The sequence below is a fragment of the Rhododendron vialii genome, chromosome 12a (genome assembly GCF_030253575.1).
Source record: "Rhododendron vialii isolate Sample 1 chromosome 12a, ASM3025357v1".
In the NCBI taxonomy this organism is placed as follows: domain Eukaryota; kingdom Viridiplantae; phylum Streptophyta; class Magnoliopsida; order Ericales; family Ericaceae; genus Rhododendron; species Rhododendron vialii.
In genome coordinates, this window is record NC_080568.1 from 4,614,254 (window position 1) to 4,629,171 (window position 14,918).

Consider the following 14,918-nt stretch of genomic DNA (forward strand, 5'->3'; position numbering starts at 1 on the left):
CGAATAATCCATTCTCTCCGGTTCCCATTTCGTTACACGTCACGTCGAGCTCTCTAGGGCTCTCTCTCTCTCTCTCTCTCTCTCTCATGTGTTCTTCGATCAATCTATGGAAATGGAGTGCGGGAATCGTCAATATCCTTATTCCCACATGGATCGCCGTCCAAGGAAGCGTCCGAGGTTAGGCTGGGACCTCTCTCATACTCCAAAGGTGAAGTCTTTACATTTGGGATAAGGTTTCGTCTCCTTTTGTAATTCACTTGTTAGTTTAGGCTCTGTTTCTTTATAAGTGAATTTTCACGGGAATGAATTCTACATGTCATAGGGACATCCCAAATTCCGATTAGATAGTTTAGTTTAGGAGCTTTATTGTGATGCGTTTTGAAATGACTATTTATGTGATTCAAAAGTAATTGAATCCCAAATTCTGATTAGATAGTTTAGTTTAGCAGTTTATTGTGATGCATTTTGAAATGACTATTTATGTGATTCAAAAATAATTGATTTTGATTACTCGTGGATCCCTATAATTTTATAGATGGGTCTTGCTAATATATTGCCAAATAAGTTAGAATTTCAATGCATACTTTACGGGGATATAGCGATACACTTTTTACTCATTATTCACTGCCCTAGGATTGTGGTTAGCATTTTCGGAGTTGGGGGAGCTGCTGTCCCTTAAGCATTTTCCAATACGGATAATCGATCTCTAACCCATTTTCACTATACTTTCACCAGGTAACTATAAGTCCGATGTGGTAATTAGGAGGAATGATATGGTTACGGTTGAGAGTAGTACTAAGGGGACATCATAGGCGATAATTCGAAAAAATCTATGTTTTTTTGAATATCATTGAACACGTGGCACTCGACAAATCTCAATGGAAAAAACGGCTACATGTAGTTTTCAAATTAAGGCTGTGTTTGCTTAGCTTTGGTTTCTCTAAGCAATTACAGGGAGGCTCCTTTTATTGTCGAATAGATTATCAAAGCCCTTATTTTGAAATAGGTGTCTCTCCAAATGGAGCCTAAGGTTTCATCTGATATCTCAGTGGAATGGGGTGTTTTGATTTCTATATTTTGGATAATGTAATGGGAACGAGAATTTGAGATGTAGGGGAAGAGGGTTGACGAGTTAGGTTGTAGGTTGGTTCATTTTGCATCCTAATGACGTTTTAGTGGGCATATGGAAGTCTATTCCTGTTTCACTGCAATGTTGGTGATTTTTCAGATTCATTTGGCACCCAGGCAAAAGTGATTCCTCCTGGTAGCCTCTTTGAAGTTTTCGTTTTCACCACTTGTACAAGCATCATATCCACAGATTATAACCATAATTTTATAAAGATTTGGGATAAACATAGTGGGGAGGCGGATTATGTTTGCGTTGAAGTGAAAAGGATAGAAATAGTTGGATACCTTGAGAAACAGAAGAATATATATTTACAAAGTTTAATCAATCTTAGCGTGGAATCATGCAGCATTTATTTTGAATTAGACGGTGGGAAATGAATATGTCTAGCAGACTAGCATTGCTTTGAGTTTTCCAATGATTGTATGAGAGCTTGAACAAGTTGGTTATGATGAACGGCATCTTCCTATTCACCTTCTAAAAGACACTCTGCATTCCTCATGTATTCAGGAGTCAGGACCTCATGCAGGGGCGTCCTAAGGAACTAGGAATTTTTGCAATGGTGCCATCCTACTCTGATCTGTTTATCTTTTCTAAAGGTGGTTGGAGAGCAATGATACATTAGTTAATGTCATCTATTAAACAAATTGATATACTTTCGATCGTCTATGACTTCAGAAAGGTGGATGCACTACGTAATGTGGTTTGGTTGTCCATATGGTGCTGCTCACTCTGGTGTTTTTCTCAGAGCAGGTTTTTGGTCTGATAAAACTGGAAGATAAGCACTGGAAATTATATTACTGACTTTTATACTGCTAGGGATTGAATCCATAGTGTACGAGTCTTACAATAACATCAATTAGTTGAGAATGGAAATGAAAACTACCATATACGTACACATTAAGCATGCAGTGGTAACTGGTGATCAAGTCTCTCTGACTTATGTTAAGACTCATTTTCAGTTTACTAAATTATGGTAAATGGCAGATGATTCTGCTTCGTCAAACCGTTACAAGCCACTGCATCTCATAAATTTGAAACGCTGAACTGTGTTATCAAATAAGCTCATATGTGTACATGCATGTGTGTGTAGGGTGTAGTTATCAACATTTACTTTTTTGGCTCAGTTTTCGTGATGAGATTGACCTCCTTGTTCTGCAGAATACTGAATACACATGCTCATTTGTTTATTTACGTATTATTATTCTTAATAACTGCCAGAAAATTTCTTTGGCTTTTTGTTATTGATATGGACTCGTACTTTTCTTCTTTTTTTGGTGGTCATGTTGAAATACTAGCTAATGATCATCTGGCATTTAAAATTTGCTTTCTGATATTGTTTCAGTATATTTGAGAGAAACAAAAAAAAATTAGTGGGAAGGGATATTTTCTTTGATATTTCTCTGGCGGAGTGTGAATGGATGACTGTGTGTAGGCCCAATCAGGAATATATAATGGGCAAGATGTTGGAAATGTGAAGAGCTTTGGACATTCAAGGGTTGTCGCAGACCATGCTAGTCTATTCGTAAAAGGATTGGCTCAAAAAGGCTCTCCCCCATGGCGAGATGATGACAAAGATGGACATTACATGTTTGAGCTCGGAGAGAATTTAACTCTGCGCTGTAATTTCGTTTTTTCATCATACGTGACATATTTTGTTCTCAGCATTTTTGTTATGTGTACTACTGTTTCTGCATTTTGAACTTTTCTATCGAGTTACCTCCCTGTTTGTTCAAGAGGATTTTAACCTTTTGTAATACAATTTTTACTTCTTCAATGTTTCTCTGCAATATTTTCAGCTACTCTATTTAGTTCTATATTGAGGCTGTAAAATGCATTTTGTTCTATTGGGAAAATAATTATTTAGCATCAGAATCTGGACGTGGAGAACGTAAATTTTTTGTTATTGGGTGTTCAAGATATTTTTGGAGTTGCATATTTTATGTCCTTTACCCAATAGGTGATGCCAACCAAGAGCAAAGTCCTTTTGATTAGTAAAACAATCCTTCCACTGATTTCTCTTCAATTTGATGTTTTGCTCTACCTATTTTTTAATTTATTTCGTGGAGTTAAACAGACGTACAACTTATAGTTGAACATTGATGTTTTTTTTTTTTTAATGCCTGCCAACAAATCTTAATCACCTTATTTTCTTTGGTTTTCTAATTGCAGATAAGATTCTGAGAAAAATTGGTGAAGGTTAGCCTTAGCCTGTTCACTTCTCTCTGGCTCTAAATTTAAATTTTAATCTAGAAGCTCCCCAATGGCATGGATTTATTCATACATCCTTCTTATTTTACAGGTACCTTTGGCCAGGTTTTCGAATGTTGGGATAGGGAAGCAAAAGAGATGGTTGCCATAAAAGTTGTAAGAAGCATTAAGAAATATCGTGAAGCAGCAATGATGGAAATAGATGTGCTTCAATTGCTTGGAAGATATGATAGATGTGGCAGCCGGTTAGTATGGTCTCTCACATAGTTAATGGTGTTTTTCTTGTGGATTATTGTCTCTATTTTTGGGTTTCTATGTTATTGCTTAGGTGGTTAAGTGTGTTTATTCTTTGCAGTTGTGTTCAAATACGGAACTGGTTTGACTATCGTAATCATATTTGTATAGTAAGTACAGAATCGATTTCAGCGACATGATTTCCCCAACTTTACAATTTCCCGGGGATTAAGACTTGTCAATGAATTGAAATGATGTCAACAGGTCTTTGAGAAGCTTGGACCAAGCTTATTCGATTTTCTTCGGAAAAACAATTACCGCTCCTTTCCGGTTGATCTAGTCCGCGAGATTGGCAGACAATTGTTGGAATGTGTAGCATGTGTGTTGTCAATACATCTGCTCTTCGCTTATCTTTTTCAAACATGATACATCTGTTCCAGTAAAAGATATCTGAACCCTTTAACATCTCTCTCTCTCTCTCTCTCTCTCTCTCTCTCTCTCTCTCTGCGCGCGCTCTCTTTCTCGAAAGCAATCTTTTGTCACAATTGTCTTCATACTAAATGCATGGGGCTGTTTAGTTTTTTACATTTGCTTTACTTAAATTACTTATGCTGTTTTGGTTTAACATTGCAGTTACGCATGATATGCGCCTCATTCATACTGACTTGAAGCCTGAGAACATACTTTTCATTTCACCTGATTATGTGAAAGTACCTGACTACAAGGTACTGCTGCTTTTCTCAAAGACTTCAATCTCGCGTCTCAGCTCATTTATTTATTTTCAAGATTATTTATATCCTACATTTTAGTTCCATTTTTTGTTCAAGCCATTTTCCTTTCCTTTCCTCTTGTTTCATATGGGAAGAGCAATTGTACTTCTTATTACAGGTCGGATCTTGCTCACCAAGAGATGGATCTTGTTTTAAGAGATTGCCAAAGTCAAGTGCTATTAAGGTTATTGATTTTGGTAGCACAGCGTATGAGCATCAAGAACACAACTATATTGTATCTACTAGGCATTACCGTGCACCTGAGGTTATTCTTGGTAATCAGTTGGCTTAAATTAAAAGTTTTGCACGTGCTTTGCCATAGTGTTTACATGAATGGGTGGAAGCTTATTTCACTTATTTCTATACTTTCAGGTCTGGGATGGAGCTATCCTTGTGATATATGGAGTGTTGGTTGTATCTTGGTGGAACTATGCTCTGTATGTTTATTGTCACTTATGTATGTTAGCTAAATCCAACATATTAGAGGAAAATCCATATGCTAAATATGTGGTGGTTTCCAGGGAGAAGCTTTGTTCCAGACACACGAGAACTTGGAGCACCTGGCCATGATGGAGAGGGTTTTAGGCCCCATACCTGAACACATGTTGAGAAGAGTAGAGTGGGTGCTGTTCTACAAGTGTTATAAGTCATTCTATATGGTAATACAACAATTTGTTAATTTCTTCTTGGTGCTTCTTGTTGTGGTCCAGCCGACATGCTGAGAAGTATGTCAAAAGAGGCAGATTGGATTGGCCGGAGGGTGCAACCTCCAGGGATAGCATTAAAGCTGTCATGAAGCTACCCCGTCTTCAGGTGATTCCTATATCTGATCATGAATGTACATAATACACATATTGCCTTTCTGTTTCTTGAAAATAATTTTGTTAATTGCCGTTGGCAGAATCTAGTAATGCATCACGTTGATCATTCCGCTGGAGATCTCATAGACCTCTTGCAAGGTCTCCTTAGATATGACCCTTCCATGAGAATGACAGCTCATGAAGCCCTGAGGCACCCTTTCTTTACCAGAGAATATCTGCGGAGATATTAAGGAGAATATGCTTGGATGCTTTATCTATACTGGGGACGTGTGTTTTCAGATCCTTGGCGCGTGGCGTGGAGTGGGATGATTTGGTTTGGTTTGGCTTATTAATGGGGGCGATGATTATCATTCCACTTGTGTAAATTATCCAATGCTGGGAGAAGAAATCTTCTCGTTCGAGTTTTGTACCATATATGCTGTTACAGCAGTTTTGCTCTTTGGACATGGAAATTCTGGATTCAACTGTTTTCCTACGATATTGTATACTTGTATTGTAAAAAATGTGAGCAACATTCTTTTAACAAGTCACTGGTGTTGTGAATATATAGTCTGTTGCAGTTAGTATGGAGAATTGTATCACAAGATTTTGTTTGATTCCTCACATCTTGTGCTTCAACGTTGCAAGCAATTTAGGGTGTTTTTACCCTAAGGAGTACTGCATATTCAACAAAAATCCACAGTTTCCTTAATGGTTTCGTTGTGGGCATTGTTGCTGTGGCTGGAAATCGAAGTGTGGGTTTTTGCTGTGGCTGGGGATATGGATCGAGGCTGCGGTTGTCGCAGACAAAGTTTAAAATTTATGGGTTTGTCTTGCAGTGATGGGTCACGGGAATTCGAAGGTTTTTTTTAACGTGATGAAGTGAAAATGGTGAATGTAAAAGAATTGCTCGAACATGTTTTTTTAACGTGAGATGAAGTTAAAGAGAGGGACTCATGCAGACATGGTGCCTATCCACAAAAATAAGCTCATCACCTTATGGGGACCTAAAATACAACATAAATGTGCAATTCGACCTAATCAATGTCAAACCCAAAGAATAACTAAAACACAGAAATAGACTTCCTATCTCAAGGAAATCAAGAACTAGCCCGGAAGGGGAAAAAAAAAAAGGCAGCGGCCAGCTCTTGCAGGGGCTCACCACTCCTAAGCTCAATGTAAAAAAAATAAAGAAATTATCTATCAGCAAATCAGGATCAACAGCCATTTGCAGCTTAAGCCCTTCTTAAATCACCTATCGAATATAGTTGCGGCCGCAATCAAGAATTTGCTTCGAAAGTTACAGTTTATCAGTTGGCTTGATACCACCATTGGATAGCTGTTTCAGCTCTCGCTCTAGGAAATTACCTCCATTGTTGAGTAATATGAACTGTCTTCAACCAAATACAACAGTATCCCTGCGGGTTACATTTATGAAGGTCTCTGCTTTATTTTGCTATCAGTATCCCTTCAGAATCGTAAGAGAGCATTTCTCTTGCTCTTCTTTACTCTGTGCTTGACAACAAAGAAATTATTCAACAGAAGGGAAAGAAAAAAAAACAAAATAGAACTTGACGCATGTGATTGCCCTACCTTTGCAACAGGACTTCGAGCTTGGATTCATCACGAGTTGTTCTGTTTGCAGATGCATATCAGCAGTGAGTATCCATCCGTTGATTACTGCCTGAGCAGCTTTTGTTGGAGTGTAACAGAAATGCACCAAGACTCGTAAAGTTCAACCTGAAAAGTTCCGTACCCAAAAAATACATTGTTAGTTCAACAGTTAGTTCTACATGGCATATTTAGTTATGTGGCTACGAAAAGTATTTGAAGCAAAAGCCATACATGAATTTCTGCATGCTAGAATACATCTGCAAACCATCTCAAACACCTGATGACCCATCTCTTAATGCATAGGACCGTGAATTTTTTAAAAGTTCACAATTCATCCAAACGGAATTGTACTACGAAATGAGAACAGTGGTCCATATCACATCTATCGGTGACTTCTTTTAGAACTTTCTCTTCTTTCTTTCTTTCTCTCAGGTTTTCAGTGTGCGTGACTTGGCATTGCAACGAGCACAAGCATGCATGAAAACATTAACAGCTCTACAAAGCATGAAGAGATAGAACTACAAAGATACTAACCATTTCTGATATTCCTGCAAGAGGAATCTGTTGAGTGGATAGCTTTTATAAGAATCTCAGAAACATCTCTGTCGAGAGTGAAGCCCTTCTGCATCATTTGATCCCAGACTGTACACGCTGCCGAAAGCTTTTTCTCTTGTAAAAGGCCTCCAATGATCAATTTGAATGTCACCTCATCCGGATGGCATCCTTTTGTTAGCATCTCATCATACAGAAGCATAGCTTCACTTACTCTAGAAGTCTTGCAAAGCCCATTTATCAATGCATTATAGGAAACTACATCAGGGGTGATTCCCTGCTCTACCATGTCACAGAAAATGCTGTAAGCCAACCCTATTCTCCCAGTCTTACACAGATGGTCGACAATTGTAGTGTACAATATTCGATCAAGTGACAGGCCCATCCCACTCATCTGATCTAGAAGCTTCTTGGCCAAATTTGGGCTACCTTCTCTCAGAAAACCTTCTATAAGTATTGTAAACGTCACCACATCTGGAGCTATACCCTTTTGGCCCATCTCCTCAAACAGCTTATAAGCTCTTTTAATGTGGCCGGCCTTGCAGAGTGCTTTAATAATTGTGTTAAAAGATACAACATCAACCAACCCTTTTGCCTCCATCTTCAGCATCAACCGGTAGGCCTTATCCAACCTATTGATTTTGCAAAGGCCTTTAAGAAGTTGGTTGTAGCTATACCCATCAGGTTCCTTTCCACTCTTCTTCATTTTCTCCATTAACTTCTCTGCCTCATCAAACATAAGCTCATTGCAACAATAGTTCAACAAAATATTATACGTAACTAAATCTGGTTCGCACCCATTCCGGCTCATAAACGTCTTAATCGCTTGAGCTTTGTCAATCCGACCAGATTGACAAAACCCATGAATAAGTGCATTATAAATTGACGTGTTAAACTCAACTTCACCCTTCATTGCCCCCACGGTAAGCTCATAAGCTAAATCCACTTTCCCACCATCACACAAACCCAAAACAATCGCCCTACACGCTTTACAATCAGGACTAACGCCCTTCTCAACCATCAAATGCCAAAGCTCGACGGCGTTCTCATATCTTCTAGCCCTACACAACCCACTAATAACAATAGTATAACTCACAACATCAGGCTCTCTCCCCTTCTCAGCCATCACCCAAAACACCTCCAAAGCCTTGTCCACCAAACCCTCGGTGCACAACCGATCCAAATATACATTGAAAGCCCAAATATCCGGGATTTCCCCGAGTTTACCCATGTCATCCAAAAGTTTCTCAACGAATTGTAAATCTTTAACTTTACACAACCCAACAATGAATCTTGAATATGTAAAAGAGGTTAAAGAGCACCCATCTGAGACCATCTTATTATAATACTTTTCAGCCAAATCAAAGCGGGAATGGTGAACTAAAACGCCAATAAAACGGTTGTAGTCAATGCTGAACACTCTACAGTCTGTTTGAGTCATTTCGTCGAACACTTGGACGGCTTGATCAATGAGGCCGGTTTTGACGTAGTTAGCTATGCGAGCGCGGTACATTAGTCGAGAATAGCCAAGAGCTCTATACATATCAAAATGGGTGTCTCAAGAATCGAATGCATAGCATCGATTTTCTTGTGGGTTTGCAAAATTGGGTTTTTGATCAACATGCATATGGGTGTGTGGAAATTAGAATGCCAATGGCGTAAATGAAGCTATAAGGTCGAGTAAAACAGTAGAGTGAATTGAACGGAGACAGAAAGAGAGAACCTTGCATTCGGCAACGGAGGAATCGTCGGGCGATTGCGAGGAGAGAGAGAGAGAGAGAGAGAGAGAGAGAGAGAGAGTCGTTGGTGTACTTGGGCCCTAGTCCAAGTCCGAACCCTCCAATGTCCCCACTTCTAAGAGTGTTGTGGGCTTGAGTCTGGGAATCTGGTTCTAGATTGTTTTTTTTTCAGGGCTCCTAGGATGCGTTGAGGCCCATAATAGAGTTGTTTTTAAGCTTCGTTTCTCTCTTTATGCTACTACTAATTCTGATAATCTTTATTTTTTTTAATCGACGAAAAGCTACTTCGTATCCGTATCGGGACTTCGCTGGTAAATGAATTAATTTTCTTGAGTTCAAGCTTGTGTTCGCTCGATTGACATTGAATTGTTATATAAACAAATCAAGCTTGAATATTTTTTATGCTCATTAAAATTTCAAACAAAGCTCGATAGAATTTGAGAGGCAAGAGTGCTAGAGAGAGAGAGACTTCGTGTGGTGGGTTTCCACTCTTTTCACCGATCTCTTCCTTCTTTCTCCTCTCTCACTCTTAGTCCCTTGCTGATCCAGGCTCTCTCTCTCCTCTCCTCTCTTACCTTTGAGGTTGCGAGAGGGTTGAGACTCTCTTTTCTTAGGGAGAGGAGATCTCTCGCTCTCCTTGTCATTTTTTTGAATAATGGAGACTCAAATCTCGAGTTCTAGATCTCGGTATGGCTCTTGAATCAGGTCAGATGGGCAATGGTTTCCTGAGCTCTCCAACGGCGACGGTAAAAGCGTCAAGATGTAAATTCAGTGACGATACTGCGGCTGGAACAAGATCTTGTGGCAATCCTCCATCCACCTCCATGAGCGGAGTGTTGGGTTAGACATCGGTGTTGAGTGGCCTTTTTTGTGTAGCATTTTGTTCTTGTTTTGTAGTTTTGTGATTTTTGTTCTTGTTTTTAAATATATGGGATGATCTACTGTCGAGTTGACAGCCTTCAAAAATATAAAACCAAACTCGAACCAAGGGCGGTACTGTGCCTGGGCTACAGTAGGCTGTAGCCCAGGTGATCTTCAAAAAACCAAAAAAAAAAAAAAATTATATGTAAAAACACAGCCCATACAATGCCTAACCCATTTAGCCCAACCCATTTTTTACAACCCAGCCTAATTGCTGAGATAAAAACACACAACGCATTACGTTTTGTCACTCCCTCGTCAATCGTAATCCCCGTTTTGTCATCTATTACACCTAGACAAATGCCCTGAAGGCCTGAAGCAACGATTTCAACAGCGATGCTCGAAGGGTTCGATTGGCGACTGGACTGATACTCCGAACCGGATGAACTCGAAAGCATGTGAAAACTAATTTGCGCAACAAAATGGAGGATGATTTTCTAGTGAATTCTATGATTATGTACATCGAAAGAGATCTTGTCCAAAACATCTACTCAGATTTGATAATAGATGATTTCTATTTTGTGAAATATCGTAGGGTACAACTTCGATAGTGTACATTTTTTTGTACTTCTCTTTTATTTATTTTTGAACATATACGTATTTATATATAAGTTTGCCTCTTTTTGGTTTATATATATATATATATATATAATTTGGGTTAGCCCAAGGTAGATTTTATTCCTGGTTCCGCCCTTGACTCGAACGTTGTTTGGCTCATTTGACGTGATGATTAAAAAATTCAAGGTACTCGAGATCGTCTAGGTTAAAACTCGTTTGAGATTGATTCGTCTCATAAACAAGCGAAGCTTGAAGAAGATATTATCAAAGCTCGTTGTGTTTTCCAATCAAGCTTGAGCGATCAATTGTTCGGCTCGTTCAGTCGTTCCTTTCGTTTATCAGTCATAAATTCCCTGCTTTTTTTTTTAATCCCAAAAATATCCTTCCCCTCAACTTGGAATTGTTACAGTCAATCTCTTTATCAGTCATAAATTCCCTGTTCTTTTTTTTTTTTAATCCCAAAAATATCCTTCTCCTCAACTTGGAATTGTTACAGTCAATCTCTTTAAAATTTAAGTCTGAGTTGAAATGTTAGCATTTCATCCCCTAGAGGTGGCGAGGTAACTAAGAACTGGAATTGTGCCTCATATGACGTTGTGATGGAAAAATTAGACTTCGAGGGACCAAAGTGAGATTCTGGTGAAATTGCAAATGACTAGAATGAGGACTATGGTAGAATTGTAAGGGTGTTAATGAGGGTAGAGAAATGTCACGCTCACATTAGTCACATATCGTATTCAGTCAGTCTCACAAACGTTGCTAGAGAGACAGAAGGGTGATATTATTATTTATAAGTAGATGTATGAACCACCTTGTGGGCATCTTAAGTTCAATGAGATGACATTCGCCAATCACCATAGCAGTTGAAGGAACTAGAGTGAAATTTTGGAGAGAAAATCCAATAAACCCTTCTGTTTTTGGCACTAAAATGGGGTAAAAGAGCCTATTTGACAACTCATTTTGGACCACTTTAATCGGAAGTAACCATTTGATTTGTCAAAAACTTACTTTGATGGTTGTGACATACCGGTGCTACTCTGCTATCGGGGTGTTTGGCACCTTACTTTTCTACTTCCCATTATCTCATTTTTGGGCTTTGATTGTTTGGCAGGCACATCTTAAAACTCATTTTTTACTCCTACTATTGAAAACAGAGGGTCATAGGCTCATACTCCATACCCAAGCGATGATTTCTACCTAATTGAATGAGATTCAAATGGAACTCTTTTTTTCCTTTACAAAAATGGAAGTGCAAGTATGGTGTGACGCCACCTTTGCCAAAGAGTATTATCCCATCACACAACACTACTATCTGTAAAAAATTCCACCACACGTACCTAAACTAAGGTCCCGCCAGTGTCCTCTTTGTAAACATAGAATGGATATAATGGAAAGAGAGGTAGCTTTAGCTCACATTGTGTGTGCTGAGTGATTGTGATGACTTCAACCAAATGGACATGCCTGCACATATTTTTCTTCTCATGCAATGACACCATCTAAAAGACTATTCTAATTGGGCCTTGCCCACCAACCTTGACCTACTATCACATATGCTTTGTTTCTTTGATAGATGGGGACTGACTTACTGCCATTTATTTTGAACGATTTGTTGTCTCTATGGTGGCCATTCGTTAATTCGAAACAACTGTTCGTTAATTCGAAACAACTGTCGGATCGCTTTTTTACCATCTCCATCAAATAAAATTGGTATTCGGAAGAGTTTTAATTAAATTCTTTATAACATTCGACGTCGCACCCGCACGCAGGAAGTAGCATTGTGTTACCAAATTTAGGGAAAATGACGGTCAATGGCGTATTTTGATAATTAATATCCGCCAATGACATTTTCAGCATTAACAAATATTCTCATCACGTCTTGGGCGGGTATTAATTATCAAAATATGTCCTAGGCCGTCATTTTCCCCTTAATTTATGGGAGCACTCGGGGCCCAACAAGAACATCTAGCCTAGTTGAACATAATACGGGTGGAATAATCTCTACGGCTATAAACTATTGCACTATTTATGTTACAAAACGTTCTTTTAAGACCGGTTTAACCGGAGAATTTATATAGAATATTGGATTATAAATTCTGGGACAAATTCTGTAGTCTCTCATTTTCAGCGTTTTTAAAAAAATTAAAAACACAACGGTGTAAGGACCACATAAAGACAAATTTTTAGTGGAGGGTTGGGATTGTTTTGATCTAATGGTTGAGGTGCATTTTCACATTTTTAGTGGAGGCCTTCTTTCTTCTCTCGTCTTTGCCTCCCGTTTCTTTTTAGCTTCATCAGCCACCCGTTCCTCTCAAAGGCTTTGGTTCGTTCCTTTCCTCGAGAGCTTTCCTTTGCTCGTCGAGTTCTTTCTCACTCTCACAATGGAAGAAAATTAGGGATTCGGCACTTTGGAGGCCTTTAAATAGGAGATTCGGTCCGTGATAAGAGGACAATATAAAAGTTTTTTTTTTTTTTTAATCAGCAAAAATAAAATTTATTTTTTTTGAGGACAATATGAGAGTTAGGACCACAGGTTCTACTAGCCAACCGGCCCATAAACTCGATAAAATGGGCCAGTCCAATTACGGACACGTTCAAATTAAGGTCCGTAACACACTACTATAAGACTAACGAGACTAATCGTAAAAGGAAATACTATATTGTTTTATAGGATAACAGTATATATGCGTTCAAAAAAAAAAAAATTTACTAACTCCGTGCAGTGCTCGGCAAACTGCTAAAAAGTCTGATTCCATTTTGAAACTGGACTTAAATAGTGTAGTTGAAAATAAAATTGGTGCGACTGTAGAAAACGTTGTCACAATGAAAAGGACTGCTTCTCAATTTTATTTAATTTTTTATTTATTTGATTTGAATCATTTTGTTGAAACTTTCAAGCCGCAATTTTGGTTGTTTGTTTTATTGATGGCCGAGTTGGTCAAAATTCAACTATGGTCTACGATCAACATCAGTGCCAATTTATTCAAACAACAAAAGAGTAGGCTTGGTAACTTAGAGCATCCGCAATGTAATAATCAAAAGTGAATAATTAAAATTTGTCACGTCAGCTTTGATTATTTATTTAGAGGGTTGCTAAAGTTAGCAATGTGAAGTCCCATATTGTTACTTTTGATTATTCAAATGCATAAATTTAATTATTGGTTAGGAGGTTGCTAACTTTGATTATTACAATGTGAGCACTTTTTTAAGCACACATTGCTAACTTTAACAATCTTTTGATTTTGATTATTACATTGTGGATGCTCTTAGACAACCCCTCAATTATATCTCAATAATCAACTTATCCTCCTAAACTTGAGAAGCACATAAATAGCCACCTATAAATATGGTAGGGTACCACATTCACCCTTTCTATCAGTCGATTTCTAAAAATACTAATCAAAATTTATCGATGACGATTGACTGACATGTGACTGCTTTAACCCTCATTCGTAATTAAACTAAGAAATATCTTGGGGTAGATACATGCATAAAGTATAGACATTATGGATACAAGCAACATGTCTTGCTTCACGACACACTTGGCCAACGATCTCTCTTCGATCTGCACGTAAGACCACATCACATATTATTTGCCCACGCTCTCCAATCAATTCCAAGGTCAAATTGGTAATCTTACAGTTGTTTACTAAACCTTAAAAATCTAGTTCAATGCTTAATTTAAAACATGGATGAAATGATGATCATTTGCATGTTGTGTTTAAGGATTTGATTCGTAACTGTCTGAAGCTACCCTATGTCATCGTTCAGGGATGTCCATTTAAATAAGCCTAAAAATAACAAATTGTCATAAACCTAACCATGGCTTTTTGCACTTGAGCCCCACATTTAATTGTTTTGCGAGAAATTCCAAGAGTTATTAAGAGTCACACACTCGTGTAGATCTCATGCACGTAATGATAAATGAGTATTTCGAATAGAAGTATTGCTAATAGCTATTGGAGCATATACATAAATTGTGAGCATTTTTTCCTTTGAGACTGGCTTGGGACAGCAACATCAGATATCCTAGTTGGCTATATCTTTTTCCGCAATGTACGTTCGAACTAAATTTTCACTTTCTTGGTGCCACCGAAGCTCATGATAATGATGATTCGTGTCCTTCATTTCCTACACTTTATAAAGAAGAATGTCTTTGCAAAAAAAAAAAACAAGACTTATATGATATTGAAAAAAAAAACCCTCCTGTTTTACTTGTACAAGAATGACCTAAGTCTAGAATTATATTCGTGTATTATTTTAAAAAACAAACAATAATTCGTCCATAGCTCTACTAGTACCAATAAATACTGTTTTTCTGAGAGTTGCTATTTGCGATACTTACCAAAATTCAGGGTCCAATTAAAATTGTGGGTCTAGAGTGGAATTGAAGAAT

The 14,918-nt window shown here is 38.1% G+C and overlaps 2 protein-coding genes across 5 annotated transcripts; one reads left to right on the plus strand and one right to left on the minus strand.

The window, feature by feature from the left end:
• On the plus strand, positions 1-5,725 carry LOC131310175 (serine/threonine-protein kinase AFC2-like). 4 transcript variants are annotated; one of them, XM_058337057.1, is made up of 12 exons: positions 1-208; positions 2,562-2,748; positions 3,299-3,325; positions 3,429-3,582; positions 3,693-3,741; positions 3,836-3,950; positions 4,205-4,296; positions 4,460-4,616; positions 4,714-4,778; positions 4,863-4,960; positions 5,052-5,154; positions 5,243-5,725. In XM_058337057.1, the coding sequence occupies exons 1-12, from the start codon at positions 107-109 to the stop codon at positions 5,390-5,392; spliced, it is 1,299 nt and encodes a 432-aa protein (XP_058193040.1). In that variant the 5' UTR covers positions 1-106; the 3' UTR covers positions 5,393-5,725. The 4 variants fall into 4 exon arrangements, with proteins under 4 accessions (XP_058193040.1, XP_058193043.1, XP_058193041.1 ...); XM_058337058.1 differs by having other exon boundaries at positions 86-208; positions 1,637-2,748; XM_058337060.1 differs by lacking the exon at positions 2,562-2,748 and having other exon boundaries at positions 78-208.
• LOC131310174 (pentatricopeptide repeat-containing protein At1g13040, mitochondrial) lies at positions 5,469-9,132 on the minus strand. The gene is made up of 3 exons (XM_058337056.1): positions 7,290-9,132; positions 6,735-6,881; positions 5,469-6,651 (listed from the first exon to the last, which is right to left on the minus strand). Exons 1-2 carry the CDS (start codon positions 8,848-8,850, stop codon positions 6,877-6,879), a joined length of 1,566 nt encoding a protein of 521 aa, XP_058193039.1. The 5' UTR covers positions 8,851-9,132; the 3' UTR covers positions 5,469-6,651; positions 6,735-6,876.
• Positions 9,133-14,918: the final 5,786 nt, after the last annotated feature.